This window comes from Xyrauchen texanus, chromosome 32 (genome assembly GCF_025860055.1).
Source record: "Xyrauchen texanus isolate HMW12.3.18 chromosome 32, RBS_HiC_50CHRs, whole genome shotgun sequence".
NCBI lineage: Eukaryota > Metazoa > Chordata > Actinopteri > Cypriniformes > Catostomidae > Xyrauchen > Xyrauchen texanus.
The window spans coordinates 34791521-34819444 of record NC_068307.1 but is presented as its reverse complement, the minus strand read 5'-3'; the positions used below and the strand labels follow the sequence as shown (position 1 = coordinate 34819444).

Sequence of the window (27924 nt, the reverse complement as noted above, 5' to 3'; positions counted from 1 at the left end):
CTCATCCTCCCTGACCTTGCACAGCACCGGTGCAAGAAGGCTCACTGGGGGAAATGCGTACTTGCGCAGCCCCGAGGGCCAGCTGTGTGCCAGCGCGTCTGTCCTGAGGGGAGCCTCCGTTAGGGCGTACCAGAGCGGGCAGTGAGAGGTTTCCTGGGAGGCAAACAGGTCTACCTGGGCCTTGCCAAACCGTTCCCAAATCAGCTGGACCGACTGGGGGTGAAGCCTCCACTCCCCGCCGGGCAGGCGTTGTTGTGATAGCGCATCTGCTACGACGTTGAGCTTGCCGGGGATGTAAGTGGCATGCAGCGACTTGAGTCGCTGCTGGCTCCATAGGAGGAGACGGCGGGCAAGTTGTGACATGTGGCGGGAGCGTACGCCGCCTTGGCGATTTATGTACGCCACCACCGTGGTGCTGTCCGATCTCACGAGGACATGTTTGTCCCGAACTAACGAGAGGAACTTCCTGAGAGCAAGAAGGACGGTCAGCAACCGGCTACTCGTAGCGGGGCAAGGGCCGCCTCTGCGACCTTCGTGAAGATGCGAGGGGACAGAGACAGGCCGAAGGGGAGGACTTTGTACTGAAACGCCTGGCCGTCGAACGCGAACCGTAAGAAGGGTCGGTGTCGTGGCAGAATTGAGACGTGGAAGTACGCGTCCTTCAGGTCTACCGCTGCGAACCAATCTAGATGCTGAACGGCAGCCAGAATATTTCTCTGCGTGAGCATTTTTAACGGGAGTTTTAACAAGGCCCGATTGAAAACTCGCAGGTCCAGGATTGGTTGTAAGCCGCCGCCTTTCTTGGGTAAAATGAAGTAAGGGCTGTACAAACCCTTCCTCATTTTTGTTGGAGGGACGGGCTCCACCGCACCCTTGGCTAAGAGGGTCGCGATTTCCGTGCGCAGGGAACTGGCATGCTCGCCGTGTACTGCGGAAAAGCGGACGCCCCTGAAGGGGGGCGGGAGCCGGGCAAACTAAATTGCGTAACCGAGTCGAATGGTCTGGTGCAGCCAGCATGATGCATTGGGAAGCGAAAGCCATGCTTCCCAGCTCTGCGCTAGGGGCACCAAAGGGACGAGTATTTTGGACGTACCCGGCGGGGCCTCGCAGCGGGGCAGAACAGGTAGTGCAGCGTCGGGTGGCTTCGTTGCGGCCTGAGGCTGAGGTGCTGAGAATAGACTCAAAGCACTTACCTTGCTCCGCGCACCCGGCAGTGGGCGGGTTCGTGACTGAGGAGGAGGTCTGATGCTGGCGTCCTCTGGACTCGTCTGAACCGGCCGGCCGGGGGACAGTCGTGGGCAGGCGGAAGGCAGGATCGCCGCGTCCGGTGTACCGGGACTGTCGTAATCTGAAAGCAGATTGCCGTGAGAACGGCATTTTCGGGCCAGGTGACCCAGGGGCAAAGGAAATAGCTCTTTTATTGAGAATGTGGGTACCACAGCCCCGTCAGGGGGTGTGGCAAATGAAAAAACAAAGGATTCTCCTCCCGGCCCTCCACCGGGGGACGGAGCGGTCTTACCACCTCCGGAGCTAACGTCTTCGGCTCTGGGTCGGCTGTCTCAGGAACGCTTGGGAGCCTTCTGGGTCCTAGAGGGGGTTCGTGAGACAGGGGGCGTGCGCCACCTGCGGGGTGCTCCACGCTGGGGCTGAGAGCTGGGCCCGGGTTGAGGCGGAGCAGGAGCTGGTTTCTTCGCAGGGGGATGCCCTCGGCGGGCAGACGGGGCGGGGCCCGTAGCGGCAGGTCTGCGGCGGGGCATGATGTGACTGATGGCCTCCGTCTGCTTCTTCACCGCGGAGAACTGTTGGGCGAAGTCCTCGACGGTGTCGCCGAAAAGGCCAATCTGGGAGACAGGTGCGTCCAGGAAGCGGTTCTTATCAGCCTCACGCATCTTTACCAGGTTAAGCCAAAGATGGCATTCCTGGACCACTAGGGTGGCCATCGTCTGTCCGAGTGCCTGCGCTGTGGCCTTCGTCGCTCTCAGGGCGAGGTCGGTCGCTGAGCGCAGTTCCTGCAGCACATCAGGATCAGGTCCACCCCCGTGCATGTTTCTGAGAGCTTTGGCCTGGTGGACTTGCAGGAGGGCCATCGCATGCAGGGCGGAGGCAGCGCGTCCAGCCGCACTGTAGGCCTTCGCGTTGAGCGAGGATGTTGTCCTACAGGGCTTGGATGGGAGTACGGGGCGACCACGCCAAGAGGTAGGGCTACCGGGGCATAGATGGTACGCAACTGCCCTATCGACCTGGGGAATCGAGCCGTATCCGTGGCGCTCTCTGCCGTCGCGGGTGGAGAGAGTGGAGCGGGTGGCACCTAGACGAGCAGAGAGCGGGGCTCTCCACGTAGACGTCAGCTCATCATGCACCTCCGGGAAAAACGGGACCGGGGGGATGCGAGGCCGCGAACGGCGCGCTGCCCCCAGGAACCAATCACCGCGAAGGCTGTGGGGAGGACGGAGGGTTCCAGTCCAACCACACGCTCGCGGCGGCCCGGGAAAGCATGTCGGACATCTGAGCGTCGGCCTCAGCCTGGGCCTGCTGGCCCGAAGGCGGCAGTCCAGGGGAGTCCTCGGCATCAAACATCACACTCTCCAATGCAGCGGCGAGCTCATCTGCTTCGGACTCGGGAGGATAGATGGCCAGGCCGTGAGGCGAGCCGCTATCGCCGCGAGCTTGGACGGGGACCAGCGAGCGTGTCGGGGAACGGGAGGTTCGCGGGGGGCTACCCGCTGCCGCCCCCAAATCGCCCCCAGCGCCAACCGCATCGTCCTCAATCCCGTGGGAAGAAGGAGCAATGCGGGGTGCAGCTGGGGTGGCTTGCCTTCTGTTGAAAGCAAGCCGCGAACGCAACATGGTCATGGTCATGTTCTCGCAGTGAGAACATGAACCATCCACAAACGCCACGATCATTATTTTTGCATGATCGCGGCCCAAACACACGAGACAGTGCCTGTGGCCATCTGAAGCAGAGAGGCTTCTACCGCATCCAGGAACAACACAGGGGCGGAAGGGCATCTTGAAAAAGACGCGTCCTGAAAAGGACGTTCAACGCCGCTGTGTTGCTCTTTTAGAGAAATTTGCTCTTTTAGGGAAATTTGCTCTTTTAATACACAGTGTGTGTGTGTGTGTGTCTGCGCTGTCGAAGCGCTCAGGGGCAACAATGCACGCCGTGCAAAGTAGGAGAAAGCCGCTGTTGTGCGCCGTCAAATCCAACAGCAGGCAGATCGTCAGAGAAACGGGAATGTTCAGGCTTCTGTATTCTCGCAGCAGACTGCAAACAGACCATCGGCTCCGAAGAAATTTTCTGACTAAACTTCCGTATTTGCCCCCCTTAAATACCCGTATGTGGGGGCGGGGTATGCAAATACTGACTGCCAACTCTCATTGGCCCTTTTCAATAGGTCAGAGGTGAATATCGGCGCTGAAGAGAGACCCCTAGTGTCGCTTCTCCGACACAATGTGGAGAGAGCGACAGAAGGGGAACTAGTAGTTGGGAAAGGAAATGTAATATGAGCGTTAACGCAAATGAAGACATGTTGCAGAATATGATTTCATTTTTGCTAGTAGGAGGCAGGTGGTATTTACAATTTAGGGGGAGGTGATCTTCTCACTCTAGAGAGTATTTCAATGGACAAAAATTTGTATACATTTGTATACAATTAGTCATATATTTATGGTGTGTTTGCTGGATTTTTTATGCATAAAAGTGCTAAAAGATTTGATTTGCTAATCTTAGCATACCAACGTAGATCACACTGTCGATCATCAGGGCTGGCCTAGTTAGTGAATACTGAATTAGCATTGTTATGTAAATATGAGTGGTTATATGGTAAATGGTCTGGACTTATATAGCGCCTTTTTAACCTTAGTGGTATTCAAAGCGCTTTACACTACGTCTCATTCACCCATTCACACACACATTCACACACCAATGACGGCAGGGCTGCCATGCAAGGCGCTAGCCTGCCATTAGGAGCAACTTGGTGTCCAGCGTCTTGCCCAAGGACACTTCGGCATGTGGAGTCGTGTGGGCCAGGAATCGAACCGCCAACCCTGTGATTAGTGGACAACCCACTCACCACCTGAGCCACAGCCACCCTATATGGGCTCATAGTTATGACATTATGAGCGTTACAACCTCTGAACAACTCTGCAGTTTCAATAAAACGACTGTGTGGATTTGTTTAGGAGCATTTTATTGGTAAAACGCAAAGAACATTCTGGGGGGAATTCACTAATAATGAATTGCTTTCTTCATAATCCATAGTGCTGTCAAATGTAAGAAAGTGTTTCTTCTTGTGATGTTTATTGGCAATTGGCAATCCAGCTTTTGGTGCATTAGCACCACCTACTGAGCTGTGAAGCATCACAAGAAAGTCTTTCAGTGGATTCAAACATCTGCTTAAGACAATAAAATAAATGGGGTGGTTAGTGAATAAGACTGAAATAACACGTGCAAAAATGGAGCAACTGTCTTTTGAATTCGCCCCTCTGTTTTCCATGAAATGTACTGTTTAAAATGAAGTAATTCTTTGTGTAATGAACACTGAATTTAGCACTTTTACTGTAAGTAAAAGCAGCCAGTGATGACAGAACAGAGGCAAAACATGGTGAAAATCTGTAAACATTAATTGCAGCACGACTCAATGTAACCACTTCATATTAAATTCATTGACATTTGAAAGAGAGAAAACAACAAGAGCACGAGAGCAGACACTGTGAGAGGCACATAATATTTTAACAACTTGTGTTTGCACAAAACAAGATGAATGACCTCTTCTCAAGTTCGAAAGAAATAAATAAAAATAGCACATGTGGACATTAATTCAAACTGTTCTTGCATCCCCACAGGAATTCTGGTCAAGTGAGATGAACAAGATGAAGAACTTCAAGAGGCGTTTCTCACTCTCCGTGCCACGAACAGAGACAATAGAGGAGAATGAATTTACGGAACAGATAAACCAGCTCAACATCCGCTGCAATGATGGTACGACGTTTCTCTCAATATTCAATTTTCTCCAATTCACAGCGCAAGATGTCCAAACTAATTTAGAACTTATTCTGTCATACACACTAATCTAATTTACACAGTATTAATGGTTTGTTTTGTATTATAGGTGTGCATAATCAAGTGTGCTCATAGCTTGTATTACAGAATCTAATACAAAAACACATTTCAACTTGATTTAGACACTTTTACTTGAAACTGATGTGCAAAACAATTGCGTATAATTCTTTGGTGGGTTGTTACATCTGTTCCGGTCTTTTAAAATCATTAAATCCAGGCATAAAGTGTGAATATGAGTGGTACAATTGTTAGGTTCCTAAAGACAATATGAAACAGCATTTACAATGGAATGTGACATACTTCTGAGTGAAAATGTAACAGTATATTCAGTAAAACCTATTGTAAAGCAGACTTGATTTTATCCATCCCCATTTGATTGGATGCCGAAAAGTGGGCTGTGATATTATTGGTTAATATTTTACCCACCCACATGGCCTTGGTAACATCAGCATAAAGGAAAACTCATTCAGAGGTACAGAAATTATTGTTTTGATGAAAGATTATGAAAACCAAACTTTTTTTTAATTATTATTTCAAGTGACCATGAAATGGCATTCTCAATAAATTTGACTTCCATAATGTGGAACGTATTTCACAGTGAAACAGGATTTTCGATGAGAAAAAATTATGGCAAGACTTGATTTTATCAATCAGGAATTAAAGTATACTTTGGTCAGACATGAATTGCGTATGCACCTAGAGTGTCAACAATGTGGCATCACTCACATTTAAGCTGTTGCTGTCACAAAGAAGCAATAGAAGAACATGTAATCACCAGGAAACATCAGGAGACGAAGGTAAAAACAACAACAGTGAATTAGCAAGTCAAGAACGCATAAGTGGGGAGGTCAGGAGATAAGATATCTGTATGGTTCTAAACTCCTCAAGAGACGCTGAGATTTTGCATTAAATTAGAAGAATACCTTTGGTTTAGAATTACATTTTTACTCCATTGACCATTAGGTTTAAATTATGGAAAATGCTTAATAAAATATCCATTCTTGTTTACATCATTTACAACTAAAAATGCAGTTAGCTTTTGGCACCACTCTGTGGACATGTCTCCTGGAAACTAGAGCTTACATGTGCCAATATGTTCAACAACATTTCTAGCTTTGGCCACTGGGGGCAGTCGTATGAATTTTGGTAAGCAAAGACTGAATTTAGCAGCTTAAATTTTGATTTAATACTGTTAAATATACTGTTGTCGAATTTGCGTGAGATCAGTCTGGAAAAGGGGCTGTTACATATCAGAATGGAGCCACATTTTTGGAAGGGAGTGGCTGAAAAACAAGAGGGCTTGGTGATGTCATCCAAAATGGAAAAGTGATTTAATTTGATTTAAGAAATATGAAAACAAACTGGCCACCTGTCCAGGGTGTTTCCCTGCCTTTGGCCCGAGACAGCTGGGATAGGCTCCAGCACTACCCGTGACCCTGTATAGGATAAGCGGCTTTATAAGATGGATGGATGGATGGATGGATGGAAAACAGACTGCTTAAGAATGACATGCACATATGAATCTTGGCAATAAGACCATAAACATGTATTAAAAAATTAAATGGGGTCAATTTTGATTTCATGTTGACTTGAGTGGGGTTGCTGGAAGCCAACTCTTTTCAAACGGAGTAGGATATCACAAAGACACATGGAGAGTTAGAAGCTCATAAGTGCTTCTAAGAGATGGAAAAGTAATGTGAGGGGATTTGGTGGATCTACCAGCCTGTGTAGATCTCCAGGGGTCAGAGTTACTCCAGAGGAGATGATGAGGAAACAAGTTCCTGGCCCTCCAGCATCTGCGCTCATATGACCAAACGTCTCAACTTAAATTGCGGTTGTGGTTATCTTTGTGCCTACATTATTAATACAGAGGTAATAACACTATTCTGCTGTCCTGTCTGGCTCTATGGTGCTACTGCCTTCATAAGTCAATATTAAATCGAATTTCAAGTAAAAGAGTACAAGCAAAACCACTTTAAGAATTTAAGACTCCGTGAAGATCTTCAGGGGGGTTTCGCACACCTGTGGTGTTGCAATATAAAACAAAAATACATATCTATTTTGGGGACAATCGATAATGCTGGTTTATAACTCAAAAGAAAGACTCTCTTTATTTCAAATTCCATTCATCTCCATGTGAACAAGTCACAGAACACAACATATTTTTGTAATTGGGATTTGAAAGTGAACATAATTAATGATTAAGCCTACAGTCCATTCGCACACCATCTGTATGTTGTTTAAAAAAACTGCAAGTGATGACTAGTTCCAATGGGATTGGTTGACGTTACGCAATTTCTGAGAGTGAGGGCACATAGGCTTTGTAAACAGTCTGCAGTAAACAGTATTGGAAAGAATCATTGGATTTGCCAAAGTTTGTCAAGTTTGTGGCATCAAATCTTAAACACATAAGCAGAGTTTTGTTTGGGTCACTTAGAAGCAAGTAAACTAGATATCAGCAAACAGAACTGTATACTGCTAGATCACACTGTGAATTCTGTGACAGAGGTTCAAAAATTCTGCTCCTGAAATCGGTCTTTGCCTACTGAAATTTATAGCTGGAAGTGTTAATGAAATGTGACAGGGTGGCATCAAAAGCAAGTTATATTTTCAGTTATAATGATGTCATGCAGTCAACAGGAATTAATATTTTATTACTCTTACTCCCTAACCCTAACCCCAACCCTAAACCTAAACCTAAACGTCAGTGAAGTAAAATTTGTATTTTAGAGCGAAATTGCAGCCTCTGAATTCCACTCACCATGGTTATGTGCATTACTATTACTTCCTGGTTTCTCTGGGACCAGAACCCATGTCTTGGAGATTGTCCAAGAAGCACCACAAAGGTGAACACATTTTAATTTCTGCAAAAATGTCTGATGGTGGATGGTGCTTGACAGTAGTTAGGCAGAATGGGTATTCAAGGTAAATGACCATTTGGAAGTGTTATTTCAATTTCCCGTGTCATCATGTAGATTATTCTTTGCAGTGTTTGGGATACTGTAGCTTGCAAAGCTACAACCTTCTCTAAATTTAAGTAACTAAGTAAATTTAAGTAACCCTTAAAGTTACCATTTAACCCTTTAAGCGCTGAAGATGTTTTTAAAGATTTCCTGTTTCAATGGCATACCCCAAAATAAAAGGCTTATAACTCATGGAGGGTCAAGTGTTTGGTATCATTGTGAAGAAAACATTAAAAAAAATGTTTTTCAATTATATAGATTATGATACATTCTGACACTCTCAGCCTAAGAACTTCTGAAATATCACAAATAAACTGTATATACTTTTTTGTTTACTTATTTTTCTTATTTTACATTATATATCTCTGGGTGTAAATAAGGTGGCTCTGAAAAAATATGTTTGTTTTGTTTCCAATCATTTCAACTGTATCTGAGAAAATGTTTGTATCAAAAGTTATAGCATTACAAGAATAATTTTTCATAGTGTCTAAAAACATCACCATGTGCCCAAAAGCCCCTCCAAACAAATAATTACACATGCAAACAAAACAATGACTAAAGGTTTGCATAGCAAGCACACATGACTTTAGTAATTTTCACAGAATTAGTGCCACTTGACTCAATGAGACTGCATCATTTGAGTCTGTGTCATTTAGTTGCCACCATCTCTTGGTGGCCATATGTAACATTGTGCTTCTACTCATTGAGAGCTTTCCAACAACATATTACACATGGCTATTTGATGAGTTTGATGTTTTTACTGACTGCAAAAATATGTACAGTGCCATTTTTTACATGTATATAAATTATATAAATAGAACAATTTGAAAAGTATTACTACTCTGAAGATTCTTGAAGGTTCTTGGTCAAAATAAGCTTGCGAAATGCACCAGACTTTGTCAAAAGTCAAAACTCTGGCTACATGAGGCATGCTAAATAAACACATACTAAGAAATGAAACTGTGCATTGAACCTTCAGTCAGTGGTAGGACAGGGATTTAGCCCTAGGTGCATGCTGGGAATGAAACATTTGTTTGGGGAGCATTCAGGCTCCTCAGCTGTCTGTTTGAGGCAGCTGTTTCCACAACAACCAATTTTTCCCCATCATGGGCCAGCTACACTGATTGGCTCAGAGGACGGTATGCTGTTGCCTCCACCAAGAGAGGCGACAGTGACAGCTGTAGCTGGATGGAGTTTGGAAGGAGGGAGTGAATTTGAAGACAGACAGGGAGGAGATTTGCAAGCAATTGTCATAGATTTACATCGTCACCTTCCCTCCAGCTGCAAATGAACCTCCAAGCCAAGCGTGGCAAGTGTGCACCAACCTGGTCAGGGAGAAAAAGCAGCGGTTGAAAGCACTTTGAAATCAAACACTCGATTCCAATTTGCTTCCCTATGTACAGCTGTGCTCATACGTTTACCTATCCCTTGCAGAATCTGTAAGACATTTAGCTGCATAACATATATTGGAGTATATTCCACAAGACAAAATAATAAACTTATATTACACAAATTATCCTGTTTACACATGCTTGGTTCCCAATATTGTATGTTGTAATTAGTATCACTTGCTTGTAGCATTATAGTTGTGTATGAGAAACAAGGGTATGTAAACTATTAAAAAGGAAAGTTTGTGTAAATTCAATTATTAGTTTGTAAATATCTGTTGTGCCACTATAGCTACATCAGGGCAATAATACATTTTATTTTTTAATTTTTTTATGAAAATGAAAAACATCTGGCAGATTCTGCAAGGGGCATGTTAAACTTATGAGCAAATCAGTAATATCACATTTGGTAAATGTTAACTCATTAAAACAATTCTCCAAAATTTCCACAGACCCCTTGGTAATTTTTGTGGAGCCCTGATGGTCCTTGGACCCCAGTTTATAATTCCCAACCTTAGATTATTATAACTCAATTTTGGCAAGGTTAATGTGGCGATCCGATCTGATTCATGTTACAGAGGCAAGTCTCATATTTCCTCCTGGCAGCACGTCTTCCCTCATTTTCTCATTATATTTGTGATGTATCGCTAATCGCGATGCAAGTAATTCTCCATAGAGTGCCTCCCATGATGAAGTCATCATGCAAATGTCGGAGGCACTCTTTTGGTTAACAAGTGCTTTTTGATTACCAAAGAAATGTAAGCTATATTTAATGATAATTCTTCCAAAATGGCTTTTTTCAACAGATTCCTTGGAGGTTCTAACATAATTAAACACCCAGACACACACACAGACCTTTTTTACAAGCACACCAAAAAGCTCATTGAGCAGTTTGCAAAATGTGTTAGGCAGAACTGAAAAGAGATGCATCTCATTACGAGTCATAAAAATAATCACCAGCTGTTGTGCAGTTCTCTGGCCAGGCATGAATGAAATGTGTTTTCACTTTTGATGAAAAACGTCAAGGACTGCTGTGCCTGGACAGTTCTGCTCAGAGATAAGAATGAAAACTAATCGTCGAACAGTGGAACAAAGAACCAGGTTTTTAAATGTCTACTGTATGTTTGCACAAATAGCTTTTAATTGCACATTGCAAGAAAAGTCCATACTAATACGATTTTGGTAGAGTTTTCAAACTATATATATAAAAAAAACCGTTCTTTTAAATAATACTTTAGAAAAAGATGTTAGGAACCTTAAAACAAACAAAAATAGACGAATGCGTTTTCAATTGAAAACGTTATTTTTGCTATGTTTATAGCTCTTAACCAAACTGGAACGGCACTGAACACTGAGACTTTCGAAAAAGCTCTCCATTAACGCATACTTTGGAAAACGATGACATTAGGAAAGTTCAAACTTTGTAGGTACCTTCACGCAAATATGCTATCTGTTAAGTCATTGACTGTCTGGGCAGAAAGTAGGGTGCCTTCGATTCAGGACAGCAATGTTTAATTTCGCATTTTCAAGCTTAATTATTCTTTGGTTGCCTAGCAATATCATATCAATACTATCTCCCATACCAATCCAAATTCCCACAGCAGCAAGTAGTTCACCAACTGATTTATGCCCTCATGTGAGTCAAAGTAGCTTTTATATAATAGCTTTAAAAAACCTTTAAAAGTTTTAAATAGGTAGTGAGCCTCAAATGCAATTCCTTATGGGACTTACGTATGAGCTCTTGGAAGATCACAGAGAAGTTGGTACGTTAATAATAGACCTGATATATGTGTATTAGGCATACAGACAGACTCTGCTGGAGTCCGGTGGGAGAAAGTGGCTCAGGCAGAGAGATGTATGGGCCTCGGGGCCTCCAAAAAGTAGGGCACACAAATACTCAGATATTAAGGGTCGACAGCAAACTCTCTGAGATGGCAAACACAAATAATGGCAGCTGAATAAGGTTTCACGGATAGTCATTTCAGAACAAAGCGCAGGAAACTCAACCTGGCAAAAAAACAGCTACTCGCATCGAGATGTTATATGACATCTCTATATCTATTATTCCTTTTGACCTGTGCCAGTACACTGGGGATGTATTACAACAGGTCAGACTGCAGGACTTTCCATTTTACCTCTCCAATATTACTATCTGACAGTAAACTCTTCTGATATGTAACATGCAATCGCTCTCTGCACTTTCGTCTTTAAGATTCACCGTTGTGAGTTTCTTCAACTATGGGCACTTTTGGCCCTGTGTATTTCAGAAAATGCAACAAACATATAAAGTGAATAGAAAATAAAAATTATATAGAAATACACAATAAGACTATATATATATATATATATGCAGGGTTGGGAGGGTTACTTTTGAAATGTATTCCACAAAATACATATCTGTTATATACAGGGAACTAGGGTTGGGTGATGTCCCCTAAATTGGCAGTTGACGATGTTGACAGGGAAAATTTCATATAATTTTCAAAAATTATATGAAAAATTATAATTTCGTTATTTTACTAACCCAACTAATGACTCGTCGGCGCTTTATCAGTAGGTTGCACGACACGTGAAGCATTTTTTTTAGCTTTCACTTAAGAAGAGTTGTGCACTTTTTATTTTAATATATCTCTTTACATAAATACTATTTTCCACTTAAAAACTATAATTTCGTTATTTTACTCACTGATGAGCAAAAGGTCGAGGCAGAAATGACCATGTACCTGCAGGAAATGGCCATTGATGGGGAAGAGGACCCGCTGACTTGGTGGAAAAGCGAACGACAAAAGGTTTCCGTTCATGGCAAGATTAGCACGGAAATATCTGTGCATATGTGCTACCAGTACTCCATCAGAGCGGGTCTTCAGCACAGCAGGTAGTGTAGTTACTCCAATCCGCAGCTTATTAAAACCAGATAAAGTGAATATGTTGGTATTTCTGGCCAGAAACATCGAAATTTAAACATGGTCTATGGTGAAAGATATTAGACTTCTTTACGCATTTTTCAGCCATCCGTTCTGGAGCTATTCGATTTTGCATATTATTTTTTAAACGTTCATTTGTGTAGTTCATATGACCACTTTACAATATTTCAATAACATAATTTATTTTGTAGCCTGTGCTGAAGTTAATTGTGCTGCTAATTATAAGTGAAATGTTAATGCCGAGTTTCGGTCTGAGTGTTGTTCCGTTTTCCTGTTCTTTATTTGTTGTTCTTCTATGTTTTAATAAATGTGTGTTATTCATATTCACCTTGTTCCTTTCATTTGATTTGACATTATGGATTTATGGCCAAGGAAAATTTTCTTTAAAAGTATTAACCAGACAAAAGTTATTTGATGTTCGCTGGTCTGGGTTTATCTTAAACTGCCGCTTCAGTGTATACAAGAGCTTTGTGACAATGAGCAAGATTTTCTGAGACACTACAACTACTAATAATTAATTAATAAAGGCTATTTTCTTGTAGCCTACAACATAACATATTTTAATCTAAATGTACAGTGTAAGACATGTAAAAAAAAGACAAGAAGCTAACAATGTCAAGATCAATATTTGTGTAGCCTGCCTGACACGGTATTTTCACAGACTAACACGTCACGCCTCTGGCATATACTACAGTATTTAAAATAGCATATATGCATTAGTTATATTCTCAATTTAATTTACAGAGCAATCCCTGCAAAGTTTTTAGGTTAACTATAGAAGAGACTAGGATTAGTGAGTCACGCTAGCAAGACTCACAAAAGGGGGCGTGGCATCACGATGGTGGCTCTACATCGTGATGTTGGTCAGCCATCACGATGGACGATGATATCGTCCATCGGCACAACCCTACAGGGAACGTTATGGAGAGGAGGTAGCATATATTGGATAAATATATATAGACTAAGCTGTGTATTGCACATAATTATTGCTCAATGGGGCAGTTTTAACTGTTCATGAGATGGATTGCCTGAGGGAAAAAAACTGTTCTTGTTCCTGATGGTTCTGGTGCTCAGTGCTCTGTAGCGCCGGCCAGAAGGCAACAGTTCTTGTTAAAGGGTCAGTTCACAAAAAATTATCTCATCAATTACTAACCCTTCTGCCCAGGGATGTGCACAGACAGTTTCGGGGGCAGGGGCTCAAGTGGAAAAAAGGGCACTCTTCATAATTATTTATGAAAAAAAAAAATTTAAACAAAACATTAAATATATTAACACAACTCTGACTTCCTTACCAAATTATATTAATTCTCTAACACACACGCAATTGTTTCATACTAGAAAATAATCCGTATTATTAGACCATGGTCTTCTTTATTATTCACTAGTTTTATCACAAGAGCAGGCAACAGCAAAGGAAACTATGTCACAAAGTGAATGTTTTCTATGCTACTAGTTTCAAGTGTAAATTTAGAATAAATTACTGCACCAAGGAGAGGGACATAGTTTCACTAATATTTTTTTTTATTTTGCAAAAGGCAATAAATTGTTTTAATTCTTTTGGTGTTATTGGAATACGTAACACTTCAAAATCAATACAAATCTTCACACTAAACTTAAAAAGGCTTTTGCTGCTATTTTGTTAATTTTACAGGAAAAACACTGCAAATAATGATTGACAAAATACAGCAACATAACTGACATTATTACAAAAAAGGTCTTGAACTTTGAAATAATATAGTTAATTTATTTATCCTATTCACCTGTAGTGCCTTGTCAAATGTATGCAAATTAGCACATTTTAATTAGTTGACGCTTCTGCTTGACTGGAAATGATGCACCATTAAAAATATTCTTATTTTAATTACTTAAATTTTTCTTTGTTTTCTTCACACATGACATCTCAAATCTCACCCATGGAAACAGAGGATTCAAACAGAAGTAAAATCGTTAGTCGTGGTAGAAATGGCATCACAATTGAGGCTACAAGTCGTAACTTTTTAAATGATTTTTTTTTTTATGCCATAAATATTAAAAGGGCTGATGTTTATTTCACTCTTTTTATATTAACAGTTTAAAAATTTATTAATGAAGGATTTTGTATATGTAATATTCATATTTTATATGTTCCAAATCATTAATTTGTTTATTTTTGAAAGTCTGTATCTGGAACAAGGGTAAAGTAATAAAATCTATACATGAAAGGTGCTTGAAAAGTAACAAAAATAAAATGAAGGATCCAAGCTAGTTTTAAAGTGACCTTCATATAACAAAAACCAAAAGTTAAAACTAGTAAGTTTTAATAAGAACCCCTCAGACACAAAAGTGCCCATAGTTGAAGAAAAGCCCAACTACTCTTCTTCTTTTTCAATACCCTTGAGTATTCAACACGCGGCTGGCAATCTTTTGCGGCCGCGTTATGATATCATCATCACAAATATATCAGCAGCCTATCAAATCTGTATGAATTTTGAGGTGTCCATTTTCACGATGATTTATGCTAGTTCTCTACATTGCTAAATCACATAACAGAGGGAATTTAACTGCAAGAATGAGTTACAAATACATACAAATAAAATAGAGAATAGCAGACGGTCTGCGCACATGTCAAACACTTGTCAAACACACGTGCTTGCAATCTCACTTGGGAGCTACTCAGCACGGCGCAAATTTGTCCAATCTCTTAAACAGAAATATGCACTAGTCATGACAACAGTATTTACAAATAACATTTTTGTTGAGACCTCTTCAAGCAAATGCTTTTTAGTGATTTACTTCAGCGCAAAACGCTAAGACAAATCTTTATGACTCACTGAAGGACTTTTGTTGCCAATTTTGAATATAATCGCTCTTATTTTTTAACACATTTCTGGTATATGTGATGTTGATGGTTGCGATGTTGAACACTCATGGTATTTGTTGGTTGACAATCTTATGTTTAAAATATACAGTGCATCCGGAACGTATTCACAGCGCTTCACTTTTTCCACATTTTGTTATGTTACAGCTTTATTCAAAAATTGATAAAATTCATTATTTTCCTCAAAATTCTACAAACAATGCCTCATAATGACAACATGAAAGAAGTTTGTTTGAAATCTTTGCAAATTTATTACAAAATATATAAAAAAAAAAAAAAATCACATGTACATAAGTATTCACAGCATTCTCAATACTTTGTTGAAGCACCTTTTGCACCAATTACAGCCTCAAGTCTTTTGTGTATGATGCTACAAGATTGGCACACCTATTTTGGGAAGTTTCTCCCATTCTTCTTTGCAGGACCTCTCAAGCTCCATCAGGTTGGATGGGGAGCGTCGGTGCACAGCCATTTTCAGATCTCTCCAGAGATGTTCAATCAGGTTCAAGTCTGGGCTCTGGCTGGGCCACTCCAGGACATTCACAGAGTTGTCCCATAGCCACTCCTTTGTTATCTTGGCTGTGTGCTTAGGGTCGTTGTCCTGTTGGAAGATGAAACGTCGCCCTGGTCTGAGGTCCAGGGCGCTTTGGAGCAGGTTTTCATCAAGGCTGTCTCTGTACATTGCTGCATTCATCTTCCCTCACTCCTGACTAGTCTCCCAGTTCCTGCCACTGAAAAACATCCCCACAGCATGATGCTGCCACCACCATGCTTCACTGAAGGGATGGTATTGGCCAGGTGATGAGCGGTGCCTGGTTTCCTCCAGACATGACGCTTGATATTCATTCCAAAAAGTGCCATCTTTGTTTCATCAGACCAGAGAATTTAATTTCTCATGGTCTGAGAGTCCTTCAGGTGCCTTTTGGCAAACAACATGCAAGCTGCCATGTGCCTTTTATGAAGGAGTGGCTTCCGTCTGGCCACTCTACCATACAGGCCTGATTGGTGGAGTGCTGCAGAGATGGTTGTTCTTCTGGAAGGTTCTCCTCTCTCCACAGAGAAATGGTGGAGCTCTGTCAGAGTGACCATTGGGTTTTTGGTCACCTCCCTGACTAAGACCCATCACCCCGATCGCTCAGTTTGGCCGGGAGGCCAGCTCTATGAAGAGTCCTGGTGGTTCCAAACTTCATCCATTAATGGATGATGGAGGCCCCTGTGCTCATTGGGACCTTCAATGCTGCAGAAATGTTTCTGTACCCTTCCCCAGATCTGTACCTTGATACAATCCTGTCTCGGAGGTCTACAGACAGTTTGTGCTCTGACATGCACTGTTAACTGTGGGACCTTATATAGACAGGTGTGTGCCTTTCCAAATCATGTCCAATCAACTGAATTTACCACAGGTGGACTCCAATCAAGTTGTAGAAACATCTCAAGGATGATCAGTGGAAAAAGGATGCACCTGAGCTCAATTTTGAGAGTAATGGCAAAGGCTGTGAATACGTATGTACATGTGATTTTTTTTGTTTTTCATTTTTAATAAATTTTCAAAGAGTTCAAACAAACTTCTTTCACATTGTCATAATGGGGTATTGTTTGTAGAATTTTGAGGAAAATAATGAATTGAATACATTTTGGAATAAGGCTGTAACATAAAATTATTTGGAAAAAGTGAAGTGCTATGAATACTTTGCAGATGCGCTGTATACTAAAACCAGCCCATCTGGCACCAACAAACATCCATGCGATTAACTAATCAGCAAAAAAAAAAAAAAAAAGTATTTCTGTAACTGCTGATTTCCTGGGATTTTCACACACAACAGACTCTAGAATTTACTCAGAATAGTGAAAAAAGCAAAAAATATCCACTGAGTGGCAGTTCTGCGGAAAGAAATGCCTTGTTGAAGAGAGAGGTCAACAGAGAATGGCCAGACTGATTTGAACTGACAAAGTCTACAGTAACTCAGATAACTGCTTTGTACAATTGTGGTGAGAAGAATATAATCTCAGAATGCTATTCTGAGCAGCTAGTTTGGAAGGAAATTGCTACCTTAATTCCCCAAAAGTGGCATTTAACTGATCACAAAGTATAGTCAAGACATTACTGATGTAAAAAACAGCACCATCACTATTTAAAAAAAGTCATTTTTGATTAAATCTAGACAGGCCACATTTCCAGCAGCCATCACAATCAACACCTTATCCTTGAGTAATCATGCTAAATTGCTAATTTGGTACAAGAAAATCACTTTCCATTATATCAAACAGAGTTGAAAGCTATTTGGTTTGTTAAATGAAACTTAACATTGTCTTTGTGTTTGTTTTTGAGTTGCCATAGTATGCAATAGACTGGCATGTCTTAAGGTCATTCTTAGGTCAAAAATGGCAAAAAAGAAATAGCTTTCTCTAGAAACTTTTCAGTCAATCATTGTTTTGAGGAATCAAGGCTAAACAATGCTTGAAAATGCCAAAAAACTAAAGATTTCTAACAAGGACAGAAAGAGATGTGGAAGGCCAGATGTACAACTAAACAAGAGGATACGTACATCAAAGTCTCTAGTTTGAGAAATAGATGCCTTACATGTCCTCATCTGACAGCTTCATTGAATTCTACCCACTCAACACCAGTTTCATGTACAACAGTAAAGAGAAGACCGAGGGGGTGCAGGCCTTATGGGAAGAATTGCAAAGAAAAAGCCACTTTTGAAACAGAAAAACAAAAATAAAATGTTAGAGTGGGCAAAGAAACACAGACATTGGACAACAGATCATTGGAAAAGAGTGTTATGGATCGTAAACCCATGGAGCTTTTGTGGGATCAGCTAGACTGTAAGGGAGTGAGAAGTGCCCAACAATAGAGCCACACCTATGGCAAGCAGTGTTGTAGTTCTCGAGACTTATCTCGGTACTTGGTCTTATCTCGGTCTCAGACAAAGAGGACTCAGGTTTTTATTTCAAGACCGGTCAAGACCACAACTGCAGGGATATCACTAAATTGCCTGTGCATTGTCTGATTTAATTTTTAACATCATTACTGTGATTGGATGTAAAAAATTCCTGCTTTAAATGCAAACAATAACTTGACTAATTTCTATTTCTATTCTATTTCTATTAAAATTTTTGTTACTGTTAACGGCTGTCATCATTCCCCGCCTCCCTTCACATGCACTTCAATAAAGTGAATGCGGGAAACAGGAGTAGAAACTGTGGCTATCTGAGAGATGTCAGACAAATCTTCTGTAATACAATTTGGCTACCTAAACCAGTGTTTCCCAACCACTATGCCCACTATGTGGGGATATGTGCCATGAAAGATTGTCAGGTGTGCCATGGAAAATGATAAATTTCCACAAAATAAATAAACAGTTTTTCCCTTGTATTTTAGTGAAGGGATAGAGACAGTAGAAGAGTTTTATAGTTGCCAATTCAGTATATTTTCCATTATTTTATGCAACCAGTTTAAATATTTTGTCCATCATAACATTATTGCTGTAACAAACTCTAGTCCGCTGTCAAACGCAACTCCTCACATGCCCATAAAATGATGCTTCGTCATTACACTTGTAGTAAAAACATTCAGTCAGTGAATCGAATGAATGAATAGAATATAAGAGGTCTATTACTTTACTCAAAGGCTAAAACTCTTTATTTGTGCACAGCATAGAGTTACAGATGCTAGGAACAGATCTGGCTTACTTGACGCATTTCTCTCATGAAACATAAAGAGAATATGAAAAACTGTTACATACGATTACTAAAATCCTGTTTTAAACAAGTCTGTAAAGGGATAAAAGGACAAAGGAGGAGGCGAGAACCGGCTTGACAATATAAATAATAATAAACTGAACCAAAAAGACAAACACACACACGCAGGTATCGGGCAGCTGTCTCCGGTAAGCCTTTATCCATCTTGGAGGCTTGATTAGCCTGATTATGGGCCAGGTGTGAAGCATCATTACCCGACCCCACCCTCCACCCTGCCACAAAGTCCAAAAACACAGTGATTCGACGTGTAGATTCTGAGGTACTGTAATCTTCACGGAGCGCGTTTGACATCTGAACCAGTGAATGGAGGCCGGGCGGCTGCTCTCGGGTCATAGTGCCTGCTGGATCCAACCTCTGTCAATGCAACGTGCTTTTATTCTCTCTATCAACAACACAATTTTGACCCGGAATTACTAGTCAAGTGCGACTTGTAATGGTATTTGGTATGATAAATTTAGAAGGGAACCATTAAAGTGCCTTCATACTCACACCACTATATGTAAGGGAATTTTAGGGCCTTGAAATATGTGATCTATGAACTAAATTAAACTGTCCTTATTCTATATTATTAGGTAATGCAATGTATAATGAAATTAGACGTGTTCGACAAACATTATAAACCACAATGAGATAAATGACAAATAACTACATTATTTAGGCTGAATAAAAGTCTCCACCATTAACCATAATACAACATCTTGTTGTATCCGCTCACAATTTCTACTCTAAGGAATTAGCTTTAATAAGGGAATATGATTAATTTACTTATTGGAGTAATATTATTCTCATGGCTTATTGAAAATAATATCACACTTATTTAGGTACAGCTTTGAAGCGAATTTTTTTAGAAACTAGAATGAGATTATTTATCAAATTATACCACAGTCAAATCATCTTTGAATACAGACAAACTTTATTGCTATTCTAAACATAAATCTAATCTAACACTTATATACATGAGACAGGTTGGTGAGAAGAGTGACAGAATGTGAAATAAATGATCAATACAGTGAAAAGGAATTTTATGGAGTCTGTTGACAATGCCTTAAGAACCATTTATCCTTCTTTGAGTCTACATTGATTTGCTATTGGATTACCCAAAGTATTTAACTAATACAATAGCACTAAGTGTAGAGATGTACTTGCGTGTCTTTGTGTTTCCTTGCGTTCTTTGTGTTGCTTGGTTCTTGGCACTTGGTCGAAAGTTTGTTCCATCAATTTTTTGGACCTCTGTAAGACCAGATAGTTATTGTCTGTATGAATGATGAGGTTGGCTTTGAAGCAAGGCCTTCTCATGGGTGTGTGAACCTTAGAGAGTGAGGGGCTTCCTCGGGACTTCGAGTCTATGGACCTCATATGGCATGGATCTGGTTCCAACAAGATCCAGAGAAGACCACGAGGGAAGAATCAGAGCGAAGCCTGAGCAGTCAGAAGAGCAGAAGAAGAAGAGACCAGAGAAGAGAGCCGAAGAGAAGAGAGTGTGTTCTTCCTGTTTGGAAACATTTGAACTGAAATTGGCCACATCCCCAAAGGTATCCTGCGCCAATCAGAAGTGTCTTTTCAGAGTCACATGGTCAACAGGGCTGTCCTTTCCGACAGTAGATTTTATGTTTTGTTTCGGAGTCTTACAAATCTCCCGCTCAAATTTGGCATTCTTTCATGAATATCATACGTGTAGGTAACAAAACATGAAAATCCCTGGTTACAAATCATACTGGTTAATTCCTTGGTTATACAACAAGGATAAAACATTACACACATTTTAAAGAGGTACATCAGGCTATAATCATTAATTGGTCAGTTATACAAGTTATCACAGATCAAAACAATTGTCAGAATTACCTAGCAAGGCTAGATATCCTGTGGGTCCATGCAGTCTTGTATATTTTATAGGATTGATTCTTTGTGTGACTTTGTGTGAGATGTTTCTGGATTAAGGAATGTCCTTTTAAGATTCTGTTTGCTGAACAATGATTACAATGTCATGTGATCTGATGAGTCTAAGTGTAGCAAATTGGTTTATATCAGAGGACAGAATCTTGAGTGTCCCGAGTCTCTCGGGAACTCCAAGAGTGTGCATTCTCTGTCTTTTATTGCTTTGACCTTTGAACTTAAAGCCTCTTTGCAAAGAAGTTTTCAAGTCATATGGGATATTGACAAGTCTCTTTGTTAGTTTTATTGGCCAGATGTAAGACTCACTGACACCTAAGTCTGTTAATTTATGATGCTGTTGAATTCCAGGATAAAGATTGAGTTTTTCCTAGATTCAAATCCTGTTGCTGCAATTCTTCTGCATGTATAATACTAAGACTTTATTTATGGAAAATACAGTAAGTAAATACATGAATACAAAATAACAAATAATTTGCTGTGCTATTGCATGAATTCATTTGCAAGAAAACCTCTACAGTACAGATTGGAAAAGACACAAATGTTTTATTTTTTCATTATTCAATTAGCATTCTTGGTATCTGTGACCTCATCATACAGTGTACCTATGTTACACTGTATGATGTGGGATAGTGGTGTGCCATGGGAGTGTTTAATTGTAATGCGCAGTATACAATCTCAGTGCTCTGACTGGGCAAAGTAGATTGGCGTCGCGTTCACTATCGGATGCTGGCAGCACCGATAGGGAAATGACCTGTGCTCTGAAAGGAGTACCGATCACCTTGGGAACATAGCCGTGTCTAGGCTTTAAAATGACCTTGGAGTCACTTGGTCCAAACTCAAGACACGCAGCGCTGACAGACAGCGCGTGAAGGTCTCCCACACGTTTGACTGATGACAGGGCAGTCAGAAAAACGGTTTTGAGTGAAAGGTATTTCAAATCCACGGATTGAAGCGGTTCGAAAGGGGGGGCTTTCATAGTTTCGAGAACTATAGAAAGATCCCAGATAGGAACCGATGGGGGGCGCGGGGTGTTCATCCTTCTAGCTCCCTTGAGGAAGCGGATGACCAGCTCATTTTTTCCCAGTGACTGGCCATGCAGGGGTTCAGCGAGCGCCGCGACGGCCGCCACATACACTTTGAGCGTGGATGGGGATCTGCCCTTATCCAGTAGCTCTTGTAAAAACACGAGCAGCGACGACACCCCACATGTCCGTGGGTCCAGGTCTCTGCGGTGCACCATTTTGAAAACACAGACCATTTTGACGCATAGAGTCTTCTCGTGGAAGGGGCTCTAGCATGTATGATGGTGTTTATTACCCCTTCTGGCAGAGCGATGGGTAGTCGTTGATCACCCACGCGTGCAGCGCCCAGCACTCTTGGTGGGGATGCCAGATCGTGCCGCGAGCTTGAGAGAGGAGATCTGCTCTCACTGGGATGGGCCACGGCGCTGTCAGTGACAGCTGCGTAAGCTCCGGGAACCATGTCTGATTCTCCCATCGCGGGGCTATGAGGAGCACCGATTGACGCGTTTCCCTGATCCTCTGCATTACCTGTGGCAATAGCGAGACGGGAGGGAAGGCGTAAAGCGGGCGTTTGGGCCAGTCCTGGGCCAGCGCGTCCTCGCTTTTCGAGAAAAATATTGGGCAGTGAGAGTTCTCTTCTGACGCAAAGAGGTCTATCTCTGCTCTGCCGAATATGCGCCATAACTTCTGGACTGTTTGAGCGTGCAGGGACCATTCCCCTGGAGGAATATTGTCTCTGGACAGTCTGTCTGGGCCGTCATTCAGGTGGCCTGGCACGTGCGTCACCCTCAGCGAGCGCAGGTGGCACTGGGACCAACTCAGTATGCGTTTCGTCAGATGGAAGAGGTTCCTGGATCTGACACCGCCCTGACGGTTTATGTAGGATACCACATATCTGTTGTCCGAACGGACCAGGACGTGGTGACCCTGAATGACCGGGAGAAAGCGCATGCGCGTGCATCGACCGCTATCATTTCCAGACAATTTCTGTGAAGGAGCTTTTCCTGAACTGACCATAGGCCAAAAACCGGAGAGCCCTCGCAGACCGCGCCCCAACCCGTGTTGGACGCGTCTGTCGAGATGACTTTTCGGCGAGATACAGCTCCCATCGTCACTCCCCGCTGATACCATTCGGCCACTGTCCAGGGCTGCAGAGCTGAAATACAGGTCTGAGTCACCTTGATCGGCTGGCGGCCTGTGGCCCAAGCCTGGCGAGATGCGCGGGTGTTTAGCCAATGCTGAAGCGGGCACATGCGCAGTAAACCCATCTGAAGTACTGTTGCGGCTGAGGCCATGTAACCTAGCACTCTCTGAAATTTTTTCAGAGGCGTGAGGCTGTTCATCTGAAAGGACGCGGCTAGTCGCTGAACACAGCGCGTGCGCTGTGTAGATAAGCGAGCCGTCATAGCCACGGAGTCTAGTTCTATTCCAAGGAAGGAAATTGCCTGACTGGGCTGTAGTGAGCTCTTGGTCCAATTGACTGCAAGACCCAAACTGTTCAGATGGCTGAGGAGTACTGTTCTGTGAGACAGAAGCTCCGTATGTGACTGTGCCATAATCAGCCAGTCATCCAAATAGTTCAGAATTCGCAAGCCCTGACTCCGCAGGGGTGCGAGCGCCGCATCCATGCACTTCGTGAAAGTACGGGGTGCTAAAGACAGGCCGAACGGAAGGACGGTGTATTGATAAACCTGGCCGTCGAAGGCGAATCTCAAGAATGGCCTGTGATGGGGATTTATCTGAATCTGAAAGTAGGCAACTTTCAGATCGAGAGAGATAAACCAGTCCCCCTGGCGCGTATGCGCGAGGAGTTTCCTGATTGTAAGCATTTTGAACGGTCTTTTTGCAAGCACCTTGTTCAAACCCCTGAGATCTAATATTGGTCTGAGGCCGCCGTCTTTCTTGGGAACAAGAAAATAACGGCTGTAAAACCCCAACTCGCTCAGCGAAGGCGGCAATTTCTCTATGGCCCTTTTGCACAGAAGGTTTGCTATTTCTGAACGAAGCATGCAGGCTGCTTCCGTGTTCACAATAGTTTCGAGCCGCGCTCTGAAGCGGGGAGGGCAGCGATCGAACTGTAGCAAATAGCCCTGTTTTATTGTGCTTAACACCCATTTGGATATCCCTGGGATAGCTTCCCACGCTTTGAAGCGTAACGCTAGAGGGTGAATGGCCAAATCGCCCTGATTGCCGCACACAGTGCGCTGAACAGAATGTGTGAGCGCGCTTACTGTGCTTATGCATGACTGCTCGCAGACAGCAGGAACAGGCTGTTCTGTGAGTGACTTCCCGATTGAGGTGAATGGGGAAAGAGTCACATCTGTTGAGTGATGCGCGAGCATAGTCACGGGCACGGGACTTAAATACAGAGAAGTGTTTGCTGGCCGTGTGACAGAGCGGGCAGAGAATGGCTGCGCGCACGTATTCGTGAGCGCGTTTATTGACTCTAACACTCGAGCGGTTTGTGTCCGCTTTATGTGAGTGGGCTCTGATCGGGACACGGGAAGTGTAATGCTTGTGTGTAGAGGTGAACACTGGATTGTGGGCACATTTTCTACACATAAGGCTGGTCGTGTGACAGAGCGGCCAGAGAAGGGCGCGCGCATGGATTCGGTGGGCGTTTATTGACTCTAACACTCGAGCGGGCTGTGTCTGCTTTATGTGAGTGGGCTCTGATAGGAACACGGAAGTGTAATGCTTGTGTGTAGGGGTGAACACTGGATTGTGGGCACATTTTCTACACATAAGGCATGTTTGCTCTTTACAAGATTTCTTTGGGTCGCCGTGAAAACGCTGTTTGAGTGCAGGCAAGCGGGCAGTATCACCGGCTTGTTGGCTGCTGAATCCACCATTGTAGTAGCCTGAGAGAGGGGACTGACAGGGGCGAGCTTTGACGGTGGTCCGCCGCGGCGGACTGAGCCGTCGTTTTTTTTTTTTTTTCAACAAGGCTAGGAGGACTTCGGTTGCTCAGGTTTCAGCGCAACCTTAGACTGAGGCCCGCGGGGGGGGGGCGGCGGTCTGCGGCGGCTGTCTGAGCGTGATCGAGGGCTGCCGCCCTGTCGACGCTGAGAAGTCTGACTTTGTTGAGCTGGGCGCTGTGAAGAGGCTCATGCAGGAGGCTGGTCACGTGGGCGGCCTGCAAAGGAGCTAGCGCGACAGGGCGGCAGCCCTCGAGCGACGTGGCTTTCTGGACTTCTGAAAACTGGTCAACAATGCCACTCACCGTGGAGCCGAAGAGACCGGTTGGAGAGAGCAGTGCGTTGAGGAACGTGGAGCGCTCTGCTTCTCCCATGTCGGTTAGCGTTAGCCACAGGTGTCTCTCGGTCACAGTCAGCGAGGCCATGCACTTCCCTAGAGCTTGGGCTGCAGCTTTGGTGGCGCGAAGGGCAAGGTCCATCGCGCTTCTTAGATCCTGGCCGAGAAAGGCGCGTTCCACGACTTTGCAAGCTCAGTGTGGAGTTCCGGCAGGAAGGGAGTGGCCCGGGCCGCGGGTGTTGCGCGGCGACGGCTCTGAAGAAAGCAGCCGGGCTCGGGCTCGAGTGGTCACCGCCCCCTGAGCAGGCTCCCAACAGACTCGACGGCCTGTGTGAGGAGGCGTGTTAGTTCCCCTTCGACTCCGGCGCGGGTCCTGCTGGATTCCTGGGCCAAGGAGGAGGCGTGGGAGCGTGACCACTCCTCGCTGTCTGAAGCCATGATGGAACAGCCCTTATCCTCCGCCTCGTCCTCCGAGATGGCAGCAGTGCGGCCGCTGGATGGAGGGTGAGAGCGATGCTCGAGGGAGAGGCTCCGGCGAGGCAGTCGCTTCTATCACCGGTTCTGGCAGCCTTTGAGAGCGGCGCTTTTTCCTGCGCTGGCGAACGGAAGGCGCGCGGCGGCTGGTTCTGAGCGCTCGAGTCGAGCCCGCAGGGTCGACATCGAAGCTCCTCGCAGAGGTCGCATCCGCCTTCAGCGAGGCGAGCTCTGCATGCCCCAGTCCCAGGCAGAGAGCGCAGATGATGTGGCGGTCTCCGCGCTGAGAGGGGCACGGCATGAAGCGCAAGTGGTGCGAGGCATCTTAAAAAGATGCTCGTTACTCTTTTGTGAAGTTCGTTAAGAACTAGCTTGCTCTAAAAAGGATACGTCGCCGGATGGCGTAGCTCGCAGGATGGCTGAAGGTGGCGGAGACGGCCGGCTTCTTCGGCGCTGTCCAAGCTTGCTAGATGCCCCTCGAGCGGCGCGCGGCTTCCAGTTCAGAGATGCGAAGAGCTTCGCTGAAGAGATGAAAATCAGGGTTCCAGCCTCACGAACTACGCTTATATGCACTCTAGCCACGCCCATTTTGGCGGGCTTTGATGCAATAGCGCGGACGCCTCTCATTGGACGCCGAGTTCGCCAAGTTCGATCTATAGGCTGCAGCAGTTGCCGCAGAGCAACCAATGAGCTCGCTAGCTAGCCCGCTCAAGGTCTGCAGTTGCTGCACTGTGTTGACAAATGATACAAAATTAAGGATAATTTTTTGGCTTCAATATCTCAGAAAAGATGAATCTTTCCCATAGCGTAAGCTAGCTTACGCAATACGAGAGAACCTCTCGTAAGAGAACGTACTATATTGTTTTTCTAAAATTGTTAGAAAAGTGAAGACTTCAGTATTAAATAATTGTTTGATATATTCTGTACTTAATGATGGTTTCTAGGGTAAGAGTCATCCAAAACACATGATGTGATGCTTGCCCAAAAATTGTATTGTTTTAGGTGGATGGTAAAACTTGGAAAAGGAGTATTGAATAAAGATGGTTAAATTGATTTCAGCTTCAAAGTGTTTGTTTGTATTTGTTTGCTCATAGGAAACAAAGGAAAATTCACACATAAAATTCATCTCTGCAATGCCTTTTGATTATTTTATCAAGGCATTTCTCATGGTACACACACACACACACACAAATGGCAATAAATGAGGAATCAATTTGTTTTCTGCTGCTGTTTTTATGGAAATGTGGATCTTTCAGATCAACTAGAGGAGTGCCTATGGTTTGCGTGTTCCACATTTTATCGTAAGTGTGTCATGCAGTGTGGGACTCGCACTGGTCTGGTCTTGGTCTTGACTCGGTCTCACCCTGCCTTGGTCTCGACTTGGTCTCAACCCCTCAAAGGCTTGGTCTTGTCTCGGTCTCGATACACTCTGGTCTTGGTCTTGACTTGTTCTCGGTTTAGGTGGTCTGGAGTACAACACTGAGATTGGCAAGTGCTACAGGAAGCGTGGTTTGAAATGTCACCTGAATATCTGGACAAACTAACAGCTAGAATGCCAAGGATCTGCAAAAACTGTCATTACTGCACATGGAGGATTTTTTATGAGAACTCTTTGAAGTAGTTTAAGTACATTTTTAAGTTTTAGTTTATTCATTGTGATCAGATGAATGCTACTTTGGTGAATAAAAGTACCAATTTCTTACCATAAGAGCAAAATATGTACATTATTACAATTAAATAAGAGTGCAGCCCTCGTGGATACAGGGATCCAGCTTTGCAGCCCCTGACCTTTCCGAAGTTGAGTAGCCCTGCCCTAGAGTCTAGACACCTAAAAATAAAGTGGAAAGACAAATCAACTGAGTGACTCTACTTTATATGATTACCCCACAAGTTATTTGCTCGTACCTTCTGCGGTGTCTATTCTTACTGCAGGATTTCAATTCTAGAGAAAGCGTGGGTGTAATTTGACACATTCAGTAGGTAGATGAAGGCTTGGGCAGGATATGAAAGATACGTGGGGAGTCCAGATCGCAACAGGATATCCTGGAGAGGACAGTCTCTGCGATAGAGTGCGATAGAGCACTGGAGCGGGAAAATGACTCGCCTGCTACAACCCCAATTACCGCCGAGGAGATCAAAGCACTCGCTGCCACTGTGATATTTAAATGATGAGCCTGGATACAACCTCGCTTTTCATATCTGCAATGAAGGAAACCAAGGCCCATTGCCACCCTCTCTCCCGTTCACTGTGCCTTTGTGCTGTGTTTGAAAGCAATATACAGTTATTGCTTTCGCCTACCTTGGAATATTGATGAAAAAGA

The 27924-nt window shown here is 43.4% G+C and overlaps 1 protein-coding gene across 2 annotated transcripts in view; it reads left to right on the top strand.

The window, feature by feature from the left end:
• LOC127625724 (cyclin-dependent kinase 18-like) overlaps positions 1-27924 on the top strand; it is a 108506-nt gene that overhangs the window by 33029 nt on the left and 47553 nt on the right. For both annotated transcript variants that reach the window (XM_052101087.1, XM_052101086.1), the window contains exon 2: positions 4846-4981. In XM_052101087.1, coding sequence (XP_051957047.1) covers positions 4864-4981 — 118 coding nt within the window. In that variant the 5' untranslated portion in view covers positions 4846-4863. The remainder of the gene's footprint in view (positions 1-4845; positions 4982-27924) is intronic.